This window comes from Hippoglossus hippoglossus, chromosome 11 (assembly GCF_009819705.1).
Source record: "Hippoglossus hippoglossus isolate fHipHip1 chromosome 11, fHipHip1.pri, whole genome shotgun sequence".
NCBI lineage: Eukaryota > Metazoa > Chordata > Actinopteri > Pleuronectiformes > Pleuronectidae > Hippoglossus > Hippoglossus hippoglossus.
In genome coordinates this window covers 5,545,429-5,562,886 of record NC_047161.1, presented here as the reverse complement: position 1 = coordinate 5,562,886, position 17,458 = coordinate 5,545,429, and the positions used below count along the sequence as shown (strand labels likewise).

At 39.4% G+C, this 17,458-nt stretch overlaps 4 protein-coding genes across 4 annotated transcripts; all 4 read right to left on the bottom strand.

Moving 5' to 3' along the window:
• Positions 1-1,031: 1,031 nt before the first annotated feature.
• Positions 1,032-2,765, bottom strand: LOC117770102 (sperm acrosome membrane-associated protein 4-like). Its single transcript, XM_034599162.1, has 4 exons — positions 2,663-2,765; positions 2,553-2,625; positions 1,757-1,867; positions 1,032-1,363 (listed from the first exon to the last, which is right to left on the bottom strand). Exons 2-4 carry the CDS (start codon positions 2,602-2,604, stop codon positions 1,140-1,142), a joined length of 387 nt encoding a protein of 128 aa, XP_034455053.1. The 5' UTR covers positions 2,605-2,625; positions 2,663-2,765; the 3' UTR covers positions 1,032-1,139.
• A 111-nt stretch (positions 2,766-2,876) lies between these two features.
• On the bottom strand, positions 2,877-5,580 carry LOC117770103 (lymphocyte antigen 6 complex locus protein G6d-like). The gene is made up of 3 exons (XM_034599163.1): positions 5,330-5,580; positions 3,837-3,947; positions 2,877-3,239 (listed from the first exon to the last, which is right to left on the bottom strand). The coding sequence occupies exons 1-3, from the start codon at positions 5,379-5,381 to the stop codon at positions 3,019-3,021; spliced, it is 384 nt and encodes a 127-aa protein (XP_034455054.1). The 5' UTR covers positions 5,382-5,580; the 3' UTR covers positions 2,877-3,018.
• Positions 5,581-7,700: 2,120 nt separating this feature from the next.
• Positions 7,701-9,943, bottom strand: LOC117770662. Its single transcript, XM_034600315.1, has 3 exons — positions 9,673-9,943; positions 8,415-8,690; positions 7,701-7,945 (listed from the first exon to the last, which is right to left on the bottom strand). Exons 1-3 carry the CDS (start codon positions 9,845-9,847, stop codon positions 7,701-7,703), a joined length of 696 nt encoding a protein of 231 aa, XP_034456206.1. The 5' UTR covers positions 9,848-9,943.
• Positions 9,944-10,976: 1,033 nt separating this feature from the next.
• Positions 10,977-17,251, bottom strand: LOC117770661 (lymphocyte antigen 6B-like). Its single transcript, XM_034600314.1, has 3 exons — positions 17,200-17,251; positions 12,310-12,420; positions 10,977-11,339 (listed from the first exon to the last, which is right to left on the bottom strand). The coding sequence occupies exons 1-3, from the start codon at positions 17,249-17,251 to the stop codon at positions 11,110-11,112; spliced, it is 393 nt and encodes a 130-aa protein (XP_034456205.1). The 3' UTR covers positions 10,977-11,109.
• Positions 17,252-17,458: the final 207 nt, after the last annotated feature.

Below are 17,458 nucleotides of genomic sequence, written 5' to 3'. Positions count from 1 at the left end.
TCACCTGTAGCTGTCAACTGCTGTCAACTGTTGTCAGCTCATAAAGCCACACCACACATACTCTTGTATATAAAATGCAAACAAACCAGTTGTGTGTCTCGATGACTAAACCCTTCTCCTGCCCATCAGCCAAGCACTAACAACACTGTCATTTGTCCGATCAGCTAATATGCAGTGAGACAACAACTGATACAAAAGATACCTGTCAATTTCTATATGATCCCAATCAGATCTGACAGTTATAATGTCTGATAAGCTCCATGTAGAGCTGCGACACACTGTTTATGTAATGAGTAGTTATTGTTTCTTTTTTCTTTTATATAAATCAAAGAAACATTTACATAAAATAAAAAATACAATTATATTTTGACTCCATCTACAAGATGGGCGCTCATAACCAGGTTATAATGCAGCTTTGGCTTCACATACAAAATTAACGAAGTAGTCTTCGGTTTATCAGATTACCACGAAGAAAACGCCAAACAGGTTCCTCGTTAGCTAGCCTGTGGTTTCGCGTGTGGCCAACTGGTGCCTCCACTCATCCGTGATTATTTAAAAACTGTGCTAGATGTTAAAAAGCTGGAAACAGGTTTAATAACAGAAAGTCATGCGGCTGATGACTTTATATAAAGACGACAGGACAGCTACCCAAAAGTGAAGCCAAATCATCTCAAACTCCCCCTGGTGGCTGGTCATAAACTCCACCTCCTCAATGATTAAAGAATTAAAGAAAATCGAAAAACACACCACATCCATTTTTCCCAGAGATGTTTTTTTGTCATTTCAGGTAGTTCCATCATGCTGATATACGTTGAGAGGTAAATTTTTCTAATAAGTTTGGTTTATTAAAATATATATATGTCGGGACCTCGGTACTGAGGCTCCACCAGGCCAAGATGGCAGTGACCATATCCCTGTCCTTATCATGATTTGACTTGTTGACTGTTGGCGCTGGCTGAATTAAAATCCATCGAGCTCGTTCAAACACAATACTGGAGGGAGACGTCAATAGTATTCAATTACACTCACACTGAAGAAGTCGTAATGTTTTTTAATGATGATTCTTGGATTTAATTGAAATGATTAGTACAAACAGTAAAAATCAACAACAGTAGACACAGGGGTTGGATCAGGCAAAACTAGAAGTCCCAGGTGCCCCAGAGAGAGGACAGGAGGACGCCACACAGGGCCACGGTCAGAGAGAGCTGGACAGAGGAGGCTCCATTACACAGACTTGTGGTACAGCACTTGAAACTGCTGGTGTAACCAGCACCGAGGACGATGCCGGTCAGCGTCTTCCCACACAGGTCTGAGTCCAGGCAGCCGCGGGTCTGCAGGGTGAGCGACCCGGTAGCATTGAACTCTGGAGGGTTGGAAACAGAAGGATGGAGATGAATGTGAAAAAATGTATTGTTAAAATAATGATAATAATAATTGTTATTATTATCAGGTAAAACTAAACTACACATCCAGTATTATCTATCATATATATATATATATATATATTGACTACAACTATTCACATGAAATGTTTATTAATTTAAAAGGTAAACATGCGATACAGCTATAACTAAAGCTTAAATAAGACTTTGAAAGGCTGATAAATGGCTTAATAGTAATTTACTTTGCAGAGATACTCAGGCAAAAGTGGATTTTAACCAAATGTCCCTATTTGGTTTCCTTTACATATTTGTACACTGCTATACATTTCTGTATTTAATATCTCTGTGTGTCTGTGTTGTAAACGTTTCCTTACGTGCTTCTCCACGATAACAGCTCTCAGTCGCATTATTACATGTGACGTCGCTGCCAAACAGGCATAACCCGATCACACCTAGAGGACACTGACGGCAGTTAAACCCCTGTGCTGTTTATTGAAAAGAAAGAAGGAAAAAATAAGAGTCCACCAGTACCAGGAAATCTGTGCAATAGTGTCCAGAAATGTTCTATTAGTTTGAATATATCAACATTTACTTGGCATCTTGGTTATCTTCAGTATTTGTATTTTTACATGTCATCATTTTAAATGATTCATCTGCAAACCAGGACATTTTCTGTTTTCATTCTTAATTCTACAAGGAAGCAAGAATCGCTGGAAAATTGTTTATTTTGCTTTTAAACAAGTCTCATAATGTGTATTAATTCAGAACAGGACCCGCCTCTTAGCTCTGTGGCAATTACAGATAAACAAGTCACATGTTCCCGGACTCGATGTCATTAAGCTGCAATGCAGTGAAACCACCTGAGACTTATCAAGCATGGATAATGTCCATTAACCGTTATCTCTATTTGTCCCTGGTAATGAACCTGGGTCCATTCGAAGTAACAGCCACAATTGTCCAGTAATTAAAGTGTTGGTTGATGTTTTACACAGAGAATCATGTCGGAAAGATTTTGAATTAAGGACATTTTATGACACAAAAACAGAAGGAGCACTAATCCAAGAAGGTACAAATCCCCCATCCGCCTGGTCACAAAGAAAGAATTTGGTTTTTGCATCAGTGAGTGAAGACAGTTTAAATCTGCACAGTCGCCTCAGAAGTTAAACTTACCCACTGCGATGACGGCACTCAGGAAGGTCACAGCTTTCCAAAAGGTGTTCATAGTTCCCGGGCTTACAAGCTCACCGGGTTTCCTTTTTTTATTCTTTGAATCCCTATTATTAAAAGTTCTGAATCCCTCAGGCTTTGTCAAGTACAGAGAAAGTGTTGACACGGCTTTGGGACTGAGTCAATGGTGAAACAACCTGCAAGAATGAGGTTCGTCAGGTTTTGTGTTCCAGGAAGGTGAAGAGGAAAGAAACAATTACTGAAAAGATTCCTCACAGCACAAAGATTCCCAACCTACAGGGAAATAACTCCCAGAGTCACTAGAGTATTTAAAACAGTTTTATTCATCCATCTTATTTATTAACATGCAGTAAAAGGTTTCATGCAGTCACTTGTTTCCCATATGGATGAAGATGTATAGTTTTTTCAAGACGGCTGAACCTGCTTGTAATTCTTGTTCATTTTAGTTTTAAAGGCAGCAGTTGCTCCAAACAACCATTAGGGCGGCGGCCAAAGCCGCAGTGAGAGGGAGCTGGACGGACGAGGCTCCGTTACAGAGGTCGGTGCTGCAGCATCTCTTGGTGACAGTGTATCCGACGGTCAGGAGAGCTCCCACTTCAGTCTGGTTGCAGAGGGACGAGGCCAGGCAGCCTCGAGTCTGCAGCGTCATCAGACTGCTGACGTTGAAGGCTGGAACGGGAGAAGGAGATTAAAATGAAAGACATTACTTTAAAATGAAAGATGTACTTATATTAACATTCAGTCTCTGACAGTCCAGACAGTTCCCTGAGTTTTTCCCGCCGGCCTCCTTGTAAAATGTCCGGAAAAACATGAGCCAATGTGAGAATACAGCAGGAAAATGAACAGTGAGTGAGTTTGCAGGTTGATGACGATTGTAACACGCGACAGACACAAACCTACGACAAAACAAAAAGATTACAAATACTTAAGTTAAAAAAAAGGTGTCAACGACAAACACAAAGATGTCAAATTGGAAGAGACAAGAGAGATTTTGAGGATAAGGGCCGACACAGGTCTGTAAAAACATCATGGAACTGAACAGGTTTGTCGGGTGTCCAGCCACACCTCTACCTGAACTGTCAGGGCAGGTTTTTCAACTCCAGCACCAAATGAGTTTATGTAAGTGTCCCAAACTCAGCTGGGGTGGAGACAAACACACACAAACACATACACGCACACACAAACACACACATCTTTCCTCACCCTTTACAATTTTTTTCTGTTGGTCTCATTGTACCAAGGCAACATAGTCAAAGTGTCACTCACCCAGGTTTCCGCAGTAGCAGTTGGGCTCAGAGTCACTGCAGGTTTCCGTGGAGCCGAACATACATTTACCTGCGACCCCCACTCTGCAGGTTTCACAGGTCAGGGACTCACCTGGCAGAACGAAAAGGGCTTTTAGGAGAGGGATGGGCAGATGAAGGGAAGGACAACAGGCTCTTTTCTCATAAGTTATACAAACAACTCAGGAAGCCACACCTTGTTTTAAATCTTCTCATCATTATTGTCAATGTCATCAAAGTTGTCATCATAGATGTGCGATAGTTATCGTATTTGTACGATACACGATCAATAATGCCAACATTTCCATGACGTACGATTATTTGATCATTTAGTGACACTGACTATTATCAGTTGTAATCGGGATTTGCTGACTTGCAAGATACGTTCAGCTACTCATTGACTTTCAGGAATCATAACCATAGCTCCTACCTTCGGTGTGATGCACTGAAGCATCACTTAGCCACGGTCACGTGTCTTGACCGCTTTGAACCACATTTCGGAGCAGTGTTTCTGCGCTTCGGAATCTCGACACAGATTTGAAACGTCGATATTGAAGGTCCCATCCCTACTCTGGTTGCGTATGATGATTTCCCTCAAAATCCGATAATTTTACATCCTCTTGTACGATAATTCAATATTTCTCAGCTGGCAACGCTGATTTGCATAAACACCATCTCAACATGAGTTTTTTCAGTTTGTCATATAATGTGACTAATTGATATACATCATTCTGCAAAAACTTTGTTCACACATTGTAACTATGATCAGTAAAGTGGGAAAAACCCAGGTGGAAATGTCTGGAAAAGATCTCCCTGTTGTCAAAAACAACCTGTTGTCAAAAACAGGTCGAACCTGTTGGCAGAGCTGTTCAAAATGTCCCATCGCTGACAAGCTTCTTCAAAATAAACCTATACACTGCCTCGTTCATATGCTAACAGATGCATCACAACAAAAGTACAGTACTCATTTAATCAAGTGTGAGCTAGAACCTAAAATAACGCCCGTCTTTCTTTCTTTCTTTCTTTCTTTCACTAACCTCCCAGTTGCAGATCAATAAAGTAAATTTATCTATCTATCTATCTATCTATCTATCTATCTATCTATCTATCTATCTATCTATCTATCTATCTATCTATCTGTCTGTCTGTCTGACTGTCTGTCTGTCTGTCTATCTGTCTGTCTGTCTATCTGTCTGTCTGTCTGTCTGTCTATCTGTCTGTCTGTCTGTCTATCTGTCTGTCTGTCTGTCTGTCTGTCTGTCTGTCTGTCTGTCTATCTATCGACCCCCCCCCCCTCTTTTTCTTTCTTTCCATCCATTGAGTAAAAAGGAAGAAAACTTCATGCAGGATTTTGGTGGAATCGACTATTGTGTTCTCATTAAGTTATTGTAAATATTTAAATATCATTAATTCAACTCATCTTCAGGTTCAAATTTTATGATCACTTCAGTAAAAAACAGTGAATACAAGGCCTACCTGTCACAAACATCGCCATAAATACCGCGCAGACCAGAAGCAGCTTCCTCATTTTGCTCTTACACAAATGTGTTTTTATCAAGAATTTATCAGCACAAACACAAATATCCTGTGTGGTCAAAGAGACTCAATAATCCAACTGTCCCAGTCCGAGGAGGTGTTCAAATGGGCTTCACCAGCGCTGGTCGACTGGTTTTATGTCCCAGGTGCTGCCAGGATCTCAGATTGTTCATTAAATAAGATTACAAAAGGTCGTTGCCTCTGATGTTCTTTTGTCAAACCCCTGGTGTAATGAACCAAGAGGGTGGCTTTTCACGAGAGCTATGAAAAACCAAACAAAGAGAAAAACAGGTGACCGATGGTCTCTTTGATGTCTTTGTTTGTGAAACCAATACCATCATTTTCAAAAGCATTCGATTACAAAAGGGGACAAAGCTTCAGACAATGAGGAGTAATTCCTCAACAAATATTGAAGTATTTGTGAGGAGACACTCCCTTTACCTAATGTTCATACACATTTCCAAACATAGGAATTCGTTCTTTACTTTGGCACCAAAATAACCCAATTCAAAAGTCCAGTGAGTGTAAGACAGAGTCGAAATGGAGAAATAAATAAACAGAACTGAAGCTGTGCGCTCAAAACATTATTAGGAGCTTCATGTTTTCACTCCACTGCCGACTTTTGGCTTTTTAATTTTGCAGAATTTCTACGTACTCAAACAAACTATTTAACAGGAATAAAAACTGGGGAAAAAAACCCCCAATGTGACTCCTTTAAATAAATACCCATGAATTTCTATTTAGTTTCACCTTTATCAAACAAGCGCCTCGTGTAATCACAAGGTAAACATCAGGACTTTGTTTAATAACCTCTCAAGGTGAACGCTGGCTGTGGAGGCGTTATCTAAGATGTGGTTCAGTATGATACATATGTTTGACTTTGAGGACTGCTAGGCAAAATGCTACTGCTTGTATTTGCTCAAGTTTAGAGATTCTGAGATTACTGGCTCCTCTCTGATTATTTACAGCTGGATGAAGTTTGTTTTGTGGCGTCACAAACATCGATCATACAAAAACAAATGCAGTTTGGGTGAACTGCTGCTTGAATTTTGCCAATATTATCAATATAATGAATGTTTCTAATCTAAATTATTGTACAGTTCTGCTCTAACAACACTTTTTTGTTGAATGCACTGCTGAATATGCACAGAAATAAGAGTCAGTACGATTTAGCAAATGTGGAAGGATGTTCAGAAATAAATGAAAAGTGAAAGTTACATCATGGACAGTCACCTCTGCTGAGGAGGTTATGTTTTCACCCTTGTCGATTTGTTTGTTGCTTGGCTTGTAAGCAAGATTACACAAAAACTACAGGACCAATCAGCATTAAACTCGGTGGAGAAATGTAATATGGACCAAGAAAGAAGAAGTAACATTTTGGTGTGGATCTGGATCAGGGGGAGGATCAACAAACATTGTGAGATAGGGTGTTTTTAAATATTTTCACATATTCCCTGGCATATTTAGGCGGCTGATATCTATGAATGTGTGAAAATGTTTGCAGCTTGATTGAATTTAAGGACACCCCTGGGCATTGGTGGTGTCATGTGCTCTACTGAGTGCCATTCTAATTCAAATTTATTTTTTTTCGCGGTGTCTCTGCATCTTGTAGACACGACATTAAAGCTTATATAGATCGAAAAGTAATCAGTGATCATATTTGTAGGAACGACATCATCATGACATCTCTACAAAGTCAGAAAATGCAGAAATTCATAAACTTTGGCCACAATTAACAAGAGATGCACGATCCATGGCTTGTTTGGATAAAGCAACCATCATCATTTGGTATAAATTACGTCATGATGTAAAGGCATAATGACAATATAGAAGATTATTATTGCCTGACTTATATACAGCATCTGAAGCTTTTCATGGTAAATCCATAATCAAACTCTTGGGTACAAGTATGGTCTGGTTGAGAATCATTAGAGGAGAGAAGTGCTGGAGATGAAGATGACAAATAAATCAATATGGTCGTTATGTAAAAATAGGAACAAGCAGCCGAAATAATATTAGATTTTGTTTATTTCAACATCCCTGTTTTGTACAGCAAGAAACATTTTAGTGAAACGATAAATAAATGTATTGATTAAAATAAACAAAAGCAAAACAGCAACATGGCAGGTCGACATACTCAATGCTCAACACAATGTTTTCATTCCATTGATCAACCTCCATGATGTTGATTGTATCTAATGTCATTGTACATCCCAAAAACCTGACATAACAAGAGGTGAGTTATGAGAAATAGAATCATAGGCTCAGTAGCAGGGGGGCTGCTGCTGTTGTTTGGTTGTGGCACGACATTTTACTGCATGCTTCCCCACACGGAGGCCAGGAGAGCTGCCCCAATGGCGGCGGTGAAGGTCAGCTTGGTGGCCGGGGCGTCGCTGGTCAGGTTGATGGGGTTGCATTTGTCTCCGCTGCAACATTCGGATTTGATATTGTACGAAAAGGTCAGCAGGGTATCGTTCCCGGTCGCGTTGCAACCAATGCTGCTGACCCCGCAACCCTGGGAACTGAAGCCTGCAAAGTCGGGCAGTTTGGGGAAAGCTGCGGAGGGAAATGGTTTGTGTTAGACTGAGGAGAAAAACAGAGGTGGAAACAAATATTTCACATTAAAGTGTTAAGGTTCTGGTTTATTAGACTTTACACTGCACGTAACGTTTTTTATTTTACTTTTTGTTGCACCAAATTCACTTTGAATTCACAATGCTGTAGTTTCTCGTATGTTAAACACAATGGTGCAGATATACATTTTAAATTCAACATAAGATATGCTTTTAAGATCTGTAAAAGTAAAGTATTCTTTACTTCCTTATTTTACTTCTTAAATTGATCTAAAGTAAATGAAACACTCAAAACTGGAAATACAAGTTTTTGTCCAACACTGAAACTTAACTGAATCCTTTTATTTTGACTTCCTGACCATGTACAATCTACTTCTTAAAACTTGTGTTCAGGTAAAGAAGTTATTTTCCACTGGTGCAGTGACCATGAGTTATAGTATCAGCATCTGGTCACATGTGATACTGGTTTGGCAGCTGGGAGCACTGGGGTGTGCTTGCTGATCTGTGTGTCTGGGCATCACAGTGTTTGGGAAGGACTGAGGTGAATGACGCCTGTGCTGCTGTGTGATGTTTGAAGGGAAAGGGTGTGAGCATTTGGAAATTCCGAGGTGACTTACAAGCTTTTGCAGTGAAGCATGTGGTGGTGTTGTCTGCGCAGGTCTCAGTGCTAGAGCTGATGCAGTAGCCCAAAAGACTCAAGCTGCATTTGTTGCACGTGAGCGAGTCCACTGAAACACACAAGTAAAAAAGCACGAGAGTTAGATGCATTTCAAATTTTGTTTATTTGACTGTTTTTGTACAATCTCCAATCATCGAAACATCACTTTATCTATAGTGATTCAATAGATTTAGTTTATTCTTCAACATGAATATTTTGTGGCCCAATCTTTCTAAACATTTCCCAAATTTGTTTATCAACATTAATATGTTTTAATTGAATGACAGTGATTACTTTGTAAGAGTATAGGTCTAATAGGTCTAATATTAGCAGGTGGTGGTGTAAGTCTTTCTCCTGAACGTTCATTTCCATCTGTTGCCAGATCGCTCTGGTTCAGTTTGCACTGTGGCCCAAGGTGAAGTTGTTAGACCCCGCCCAGATGAGCTGAGGAAAATCCAATTCTAACTGACAAATCAAACGATCGCCTTGTCGATCAGTGGTGCGGTTTCACAGAAATGGGGATGTACAGTTGGATTTAAAGTAAATACTCGGTTGGTTTTATTAAAGAAAAAATTTAAAATTAAGACTGAAAGTAAGTAATTTCAGGTAAATTTCATCTGTGGTTCTCAAAGCATTGAAATACGATAAACTTATATTTAACCTGCACTTAACCGTTTTTTTGAATTGAGCTAATTTCTTAGTCCGTTTGAAAACTGTTGCTGTAGATAAACCTGTGTGAGCGCTTCCCTTCTTCGAGTCTCTTTAAGTTCATGATTCACTTTGGTTACGTTGTGATGACAGCAGATTTTTTTTGAAAGAATGATGTCATGACACATACAAGTTAAACTACATGCTATGTACCAGCGCGACACCATTATAAACTATAAATTATTAGAATCTGACAGACAAACCTGAATGGAATTGAGACATTTCTGTATTTTATAAGATTTTACAAACCAAAATCTGATCAATTACTGCCAGATAATTTGTCCAAAAGAAAATTGTACACAAATCTTATCCAGTGATAACATTGATTGATTGATTAATCTCACCCAGCATGAAAGATGCAATTACTGCAACGATTCCAAGTACGATCCTGGCCATCTTGGTGTGTTGGTTTGGTCCTGGGTTTGAGCGGGGAAAGAAATCCTTGTTCAGAGAAGCTTGTAGCTGCTTGGATCCTGTGAGGAGTACAAACTGATGAGCCTGCTCGGCGAGGTCTACCATTTATAGGATGTCATCGGGGAGGGGACAAGTTGGGGATTTCAAGTCGTCTGTCTCTACCTTCCCCTCGAGGCAAGAGTTACTCAGAGCTAAGGAATGGAAAGGATGCACAGGCATTGCTTGCATTGCCAAGAGATGAACAAAGTGCACCTGTGGTAGAACAAGTTATTGAATGATGAGCGCGAGTTTATATTTTTTTCATTTCTCGATTGACTGACTGCTTAATTTTGAAATATGGCAAAAAAATAATGTTGAGTCAGGAAACTGTTAAAACTATTTGTGAAGTTAAAACTAGTTGGTTCACACTTTATAGACATTTCTCTCTTGGGTGTCTCTAAACTTTGACATCATTGAAGCCTCAATAAACCACCAAAGCCAAAACATACTTGACTTTGGAAACACTTCATTGGAGACACCAACTCAACCAACCCACTTATTTGCTCAAGAGTTCTTTTGTTTGCAGACGGCTCTTCTTGGATCTAAGTGCCAAAACCTGAACTCATCTCTGGTGTGGTGCACTGAAACCTGAACAACCTGCTGTTCCTGCAGGATGACACTGATCCGATACCAAAAATCACAGTAAAACCACACAGGAAGTTGTTTTTTTTTGCCGCATTTAGGCGTTTAGTTCATTCTTCAAATTGTCTACATATCCAGCTTCACAGAAAACATTCAGACATACATGCTTCTTTTTCTTTGGGGCCAAAAGTGTGGAAAATTGGTTCATTCTCAGTTACATTTCAGTAAAACACATTAATGGAACCATTGGAGTAAAAAAAAGAAGAAGGTACGACCAGCAAAACAAGAGAATAGTTTTCACTGAAACTGCCAGATTTATTGAGTGAAGACAAAGCAAATGAAATGACTAGAAATAAAAATGTTTATATTAAAGCTTTGACATCATAAATTGGTTAACAAATCATAAATTCACGTCAGGGTTACACATTCATTTTTGACTTTAAATTGTTTGTCCGCTACACATTTTAATCTCTTACAGAGAAATGAAGGCTGATACAAGGAAGATAGGAAAAGTAGGAAAGTTAATTTTAACGGACAAACATTAGTGTGAAATGAAAAAGAACCCGGAGAACAATAAAGACAAAGCGTGTGAAGAGAAGAAAAAAACGTTACAAAACCAAAGAGCTCATGTCTGAGGTGGGCATTCAATTTAACCCTGGTAGTGCTTGTGTGTGTACAATATGAAATGTGTGTGTTTTTGCGTGTGTGTGTGTTTTGTGTCATCCAGTAATCCACTGTATCTTCTGTCAAACCAGGACTTGGGCCATGAGCAGAGCAGTGACGGTGGCGAGGGCCAGGCTGAGCCCGGAGGCCCCGGGCAGACCGGGCGCTGCATTGCAGAGGTCAGTGTTGCAGCACGTCTTGGTCATGGTGTAGACAGTGGAGTTGGAGTTGCTGAGAAGGTTCCACGACGTGGTCTTGTTGCAATAAACCTCCGCTAGACAGCCCTTCTTTCGTATAGCCACGTGGCCGGCGGCTGAACGACAACAAACAAACAATCACCGTCAGTGTTCTTTGTTCATTGTGTTTGACACGGCTGCCTGAGGTTGCACACTCAGAGGAATGCACTAGTAAGTTGTTGTACGTTTGAATGACGATATAATATAAAGTTACACAACTTTAAATCTCCCCTATTCAGCATTTAAAAACTACAGAGCTAGCAAATACTTTATAGATGATCATATCTGCATTGAATTTCTTTCTTCACAGCCATTCATGCTTTACACCACACAGCAGAACTAAAGTCTGCTCTAAACTACTGATAAACTAGAGGGTGGAATGAAGAGACTGCATCAAGTTGCATTTTGTGGAATGTAATCAATGTAATCAAGTGTTCACAGTGTTTAAGACTAAGATAAAATAATCTCATAATTAAGATTACAAAAAAGGCACATTTCTAAATCACTACGCATTTATTTAATGACAAAGGTTTTGGTCTTGGTTTCAGAATCGTTCCAGTTGCAATTGTTTTATAGACCTGTAATTTTAAATAAACTATTTTAACTGCAATGTCTCATATAACTTTAACATAACTATTTTATTTGAATTTTAAGATTGCAAACTCATGTTCAAATCATATCACATAAAAAATAAACTGTATTTGGAAAAACTAACTTAGTAGCTTTGATGTAAATGAGTGATTTTAATTGAATCCAATAAAAAAAGAATGAAATTGACATTTTTCACCTGACAACCTCATGTTTACTGTATCTTAAAATCCAGTTTGTAAACAGACAGTGAACTAAATGAATCAGTAGCTTTTATGTGCATTTCTTTCCAACCTGTCAGACTGAAGAATGATGAGGATGTAACCCCAACAAGTTAGATACTGAGTGTTTATCTATTCTTATTTTGAAAATGCAACTGGTTTGGTTTCTAGAGTTTTTATGGAACTTGTTGAGATGAACGTTGTCCCATGAGAATGTTTAAGCTACTGAGCGTCTTACCTGCCGTCCCAACACCACTGAAGCAATGCTGTCCGGCTTTACATGTGATTTCAGAGGTTATGCACATGCCCCACACGCCTATAGTGCATTTGTAGCATTGCAGAGCTTGGCCTGATTTCAAAAACCAGGAAAGGAGGGAGGGAGATGAGGAGAAAAAACGAGAAAAGTATAATTAGTTTACATACGTTTTACAACAGGCAATACTCATGGGGCATCTTCAAGACAGGAAACATGCTTCTCACATGTGTCGTTTGGAAAGGTGTATGAAGTGGTTGCATCTAAAATGGTTATTGATCTTCATGGAATTTGATTCTAGTGCTTTTGCATTACTGGAGCTGGGGTTAGCTCATTTCCTTTGTACTGTGGATTGTGCAAATTCGTCATCCATCAACATCAACGCAAACAAATCCAGTCTGACCACACTTCAGACCTTAAATGTAAATGCATATTACGAGTGTCCATGGGCATTTACCAAAGCTGCATTTTGGGAAGTGTAAGTTCAGTGTATATAATCTTTTCTAGCGTTTTTGACTCATGTTGGAGACAAAATGTACTTGCTCCTTTCATTTTGACCCCTCTTTAAAGTCTGTCTCTTACAAACCCTAACATTTAAAAGTTACATTTCTAAATCACGGCACATTTCAGGACATACCAATCAAACAAGTGTATGGAGATGAATTGGATAGAAAATAAAAATAAAGTCAGACTACTGGTTGCTGAGGCTTAAGATGAAGTCACAGAACGCTGTAGGAGAAATTCTTCTCGAGTGTTGAGTTATTATTTCTCTGAAGAACTAGAGACACGATGAGATCAATCAAATGTATTGACTTCAGGGGAGACAAGAACCACGTGTTTGTTCTCAGACTCTCTGAACATCTTGTTTTCTATTGTCCAAGACAATTGGTGAGTCATGACAAGGCAGATAAATCAGTCAGGTGTTGATCAGGCCTTTCCCTGTATAATTAGTTTCCAGCACTTCATCAGCTGCCTCTTTAAGAACCTCCCAAAAGATCACTTAGGAATCATTTGACACAGACACATGTATTTCCTCCTAAAACTTAAAGGTTTAGTTCCCTCAAAATTTAAATAAAATTACTTAGAAACTTGAAATACTTAGTTGTGCCACTGGCATTTACTCCCAGTGGCGCAACAAACATTTGTTGCTCAAACACTGGTAAAGAAAAACTCCCTGCCTCCTGTTAACGATGGGCAGGTTTTTCCATTCACCGGAAATCAATTGTTTTGTTCAGAACTGGTTTTGACAAAAGGTTTCTGTTGACTAAAGTCACCTCAGAAAGAACGCCCAAACCATCCCTGGGAGTTAGGACATTATGTCTACATTGATTTAAAAAATATCTAAAAAAGATTCTAGATTGAAAGAGAAGGAACTGCTCTCTGTTGCCATGGTGACACCAAGCCTCATAGTGGACATGTGGAGTTTCCCAGTCTGCGCTGGGGAGGGGGACACATGCAGTGACTACAGTGAGTTCTATTGAAACTGCTATTTGAAAAACCTGTCGCTCCAGTTTCAGCGTCACAGTCTCATGATTGGAGGTTGGGTTGAAAGTACACAATGAAGTCATCGTACAAAAAAAAAACGTGTCTGGAAAAGTTAACAAACGTTTAAGGGCAGATCCGACAGTTCTCACGTTAAAAACAAAATAAGGAGAGTGTTTGGCTCCTGCAACATCTGATTATCATGGTGTGATAATCAGATGTTAGGCTCAAACAGGTGTGATATGATAAACAGTGTTTATCATATCACACCTGTTTGAGCCTCTTTACACCGACTCCCTGTTTGTTTTGTGTGTGTGTGTGTGTGTGTGTGTGTGTGTGTGTGTGTGTGTGTGTGTGTGTGTGTGTGTGTGACCTGGCTCCAGATCATATTTTAGACCTTAGCGTAGGGGACGGGGGCCTTTGCCTTCAGGGCCCAGAAGCTCTGGAATGACCTGCCAGAGGAAATCAGGCCGTCCGAAACGGCCCCTTCTTGAAATGTACTCCTAGCAGAAAGCCTTTCCTGATTCTATTTTGGTTGTTTATTTTAGGTATTTAACTGTTTATTGATTCGCCGTCTTGCATATTGTGAAGCCCTTTTTAACTGCTACTGCTATATCAATAAAAGTTCATTAATAATCATTATTCGGGGTCCCAACCCCCAGGTACTTTTGGTTGCAACCCCCAAATACGTCACACTGTGAATCTAAGGGTTTTACAAAACAACTAGTTTATATGACCCGGATTTGTTTACGTCTCCAGGCTTCTAACACGATTCAAATTAAAACTAAAACAGACCTTCTCCGAAAATACACTCGAAACTAAATTAAACAGACACAAAATGGTCACAAGCAAAAAAGTCACACCTGTCTGATGTTGTGGGAAAAACAGATTTCAAATCACAATCTGGTAAGGTAACACTATTCTTTTCTTTGACACGGTAGCAACACACCCTGTTCAGCTGGTTTCGGTTACAACCGAGCTCAAGTAACAGCTAAGTACAGTGAGTACAATTTGCAAACTCTTTGACAATCATTACATCCTCTCATCATTCGTCCTAAACACCCCCTACTAAAATATACCCGTGCATTTCATTAAAATATATTCTGCTGTAACAGTTGTATACGCCTGAAAACAGTCGTGGCATGTGAGCAGAGGGCCACACCTTGCAGCACTTCAGCGCTCCGGAATGCCGACTAACATCTTTCACAAATCCCTTTTCGACTACTGCTGCTGACAAGAATGTAAAATCCAGATCAACTTGATTCTCAACGCCATTGTGTCATATGCACAACCAAACATGCACTCCCAAGCAACGGTTAGCATTTGTTATTGAAAGAAATTAAAACAACACAAAACAACCACATAATAGGTTCAAAATATCTGGAGACACAAACAGCCAACAGCAATGGAAAAATGTCAATCAAACTATGTAAAACAACCACCAGGCCTCAAAATGATCACTATGACTCAAATGAACCACAGTGAGATGGAAAGTGTCTGAATTTGGTTGTGTGTCTCGCCCTCATGTCAGTGCCCAGGGGCCATTTATCTCCTAATCTGTTTAAGGCCAACGTGAGGAGAATCTAATGCAGTCTGAAGACGAAGACACATGGGAACAGTAAAACTAATCACGTTAATTACATATGACTGTTTGTTCACTGCAGCAGAAGTGTCTCAACTTATAATTGGTCGTGTGTTCATCTCTGTTGTTTCTACACAGCAGCACACCTCTTAGAAGAACAGGCTCTGAATAAAAGATGGGAAAAACCCCGTCATGAGCAGGTGCAGTCAAAAAAAAAAAAGAAGATCATCTTCCCATGATGTAATGATTAGAGGCGCCCTCTATTGTTACAGTAAAAATACATTTAAATCATTACCTTGTACTTTTACAGTACAGGGAGGACAATCACCATTACATAATTTCTATATTATCATCCTCGCCTGATGTAAAGGACATCTTGAGTAATGAGGGAGGCCTCAATTTTAGGCCAAGTTAATCAAACACACCCTTCAAATTAGTGTTTGTTATGAAGACAGCTAACAACAGGGTCATGTCATTTACTGTTAATGAAGAGACATCTGCTTCTTTAGACCGGGTCTGTTTTGTTTGAATAAAACATCCAATAGACTGCATGAATGTTATAATCTTTAGATATTTTATCTACTCTTATTGTAGATTTTGCTTTCCTGCCTATGAAATATTTCTATGCAAAGAAATACTATATCGAAGGACTTACAGTAAAGCGTTACCTCTCTTTCATACTTTTGAATCTTTACTCGGTGGGGAAAACATAATAGACCCATTTAAAAAACTAAATGATAAATCATTAATACTTTTTTTTCATTGCTTTGTATTTTATCTTTTGTTTTGTGCTTTATTGCTGTTTAATTTATTTAAAACAATAAGTCTTAAAAGTCAGATTCTCATGTTAGTGTGACTCAAGTTCTCAGAAGAACAGTTGCAGTCGTGCACCTCATTCTCTGTAGAGTGGTTTCAGGTAAAAATCGCAGCAGCAGCGTATTTCCTGTTTAGCAGACAAGCCACACCTGTAGGGACGTCCTCTTTCTGCATGCAGAAGGACATCATAAGCTAAACCGAGGGCACGGATTATTAAATTGAGGGCACATATTTTTTCTTTTCTTCACCTGATACCAGGGGGGGGCTCCGTAGTCCATTGTGAAAGCAGGGAATTCGAATTTTCAGGTGTGGCACTGTCCAAACACTGTGACCTTCTATATGCAGTCTCAGCATTATACTGCTCCCTACTGCTCATTCACTAAAATTACAGGTCACAGAAAAACAGGCCCCAAGTTTTGTCATTTGGATGTGAAGTAGATTCTTACTTACAACAGCAACATCCTTCATGGATGGGAGTAACCAGGCTGCCAGAGGAGCAGCCAGATGAAATATTTGTGGCGTGGTGGCAGCTGCCAGTAGAGGGCGTTAGGGTGACACCCCACCACTCCCAACATGAGAAGTACTAGAGAGACTGTCATTGGGAAAAACTAAAAAGGAAATATTTGGGGGTGCTTGGACCCCCACAGCAGGAGTTGAGTTTCAATTCCGAAATGAAATGAAAGTTTTTTAAAGAATTGCCAGTAAACAAAGATCAAATACGGCTCACACAGATAAAAAATGCTTCCATTTCATTTTCTTCTAAAACAATCTCATGATTTCAAAAGAGAAATGCAACAACTGCAATCAATCACTTAAAAAAGAAGCCACACATCAAACTCTGTGTAAAAAAACTTTGATTTAGTCGAGGATAAGGAAACATCTGTTCTTACACATTTCTTTTTAAGGGTGAAGTTTCAACAAGTGGGGTTTTAAATTAAAGCAGAATAATATGAATTTCTATTTGTATAAATCCCAATATTAAAGTTTTAACTCACCGATTGCGATGCAGAATCCCAGTACAAGGAGCTGGAGGATAATTCTGTTCATGTTGGAGGATGAGAAGAGTTAGACTCAGGCCGTGAGATATAGAATAGCACTTTTTCTCCTCCACTCTCTACACTGTTTGAGGCAGCTGCCTTTGTTGCCACAATGTTTAGAGGCAGCTGCCTTTGATGCTTCACTGTCGGAGGCAGCTGCCTTTGATGCCACACTGTTTGGTTGGAGGCAGCTGCCAAACTGTTGCCAGTGTCTCCA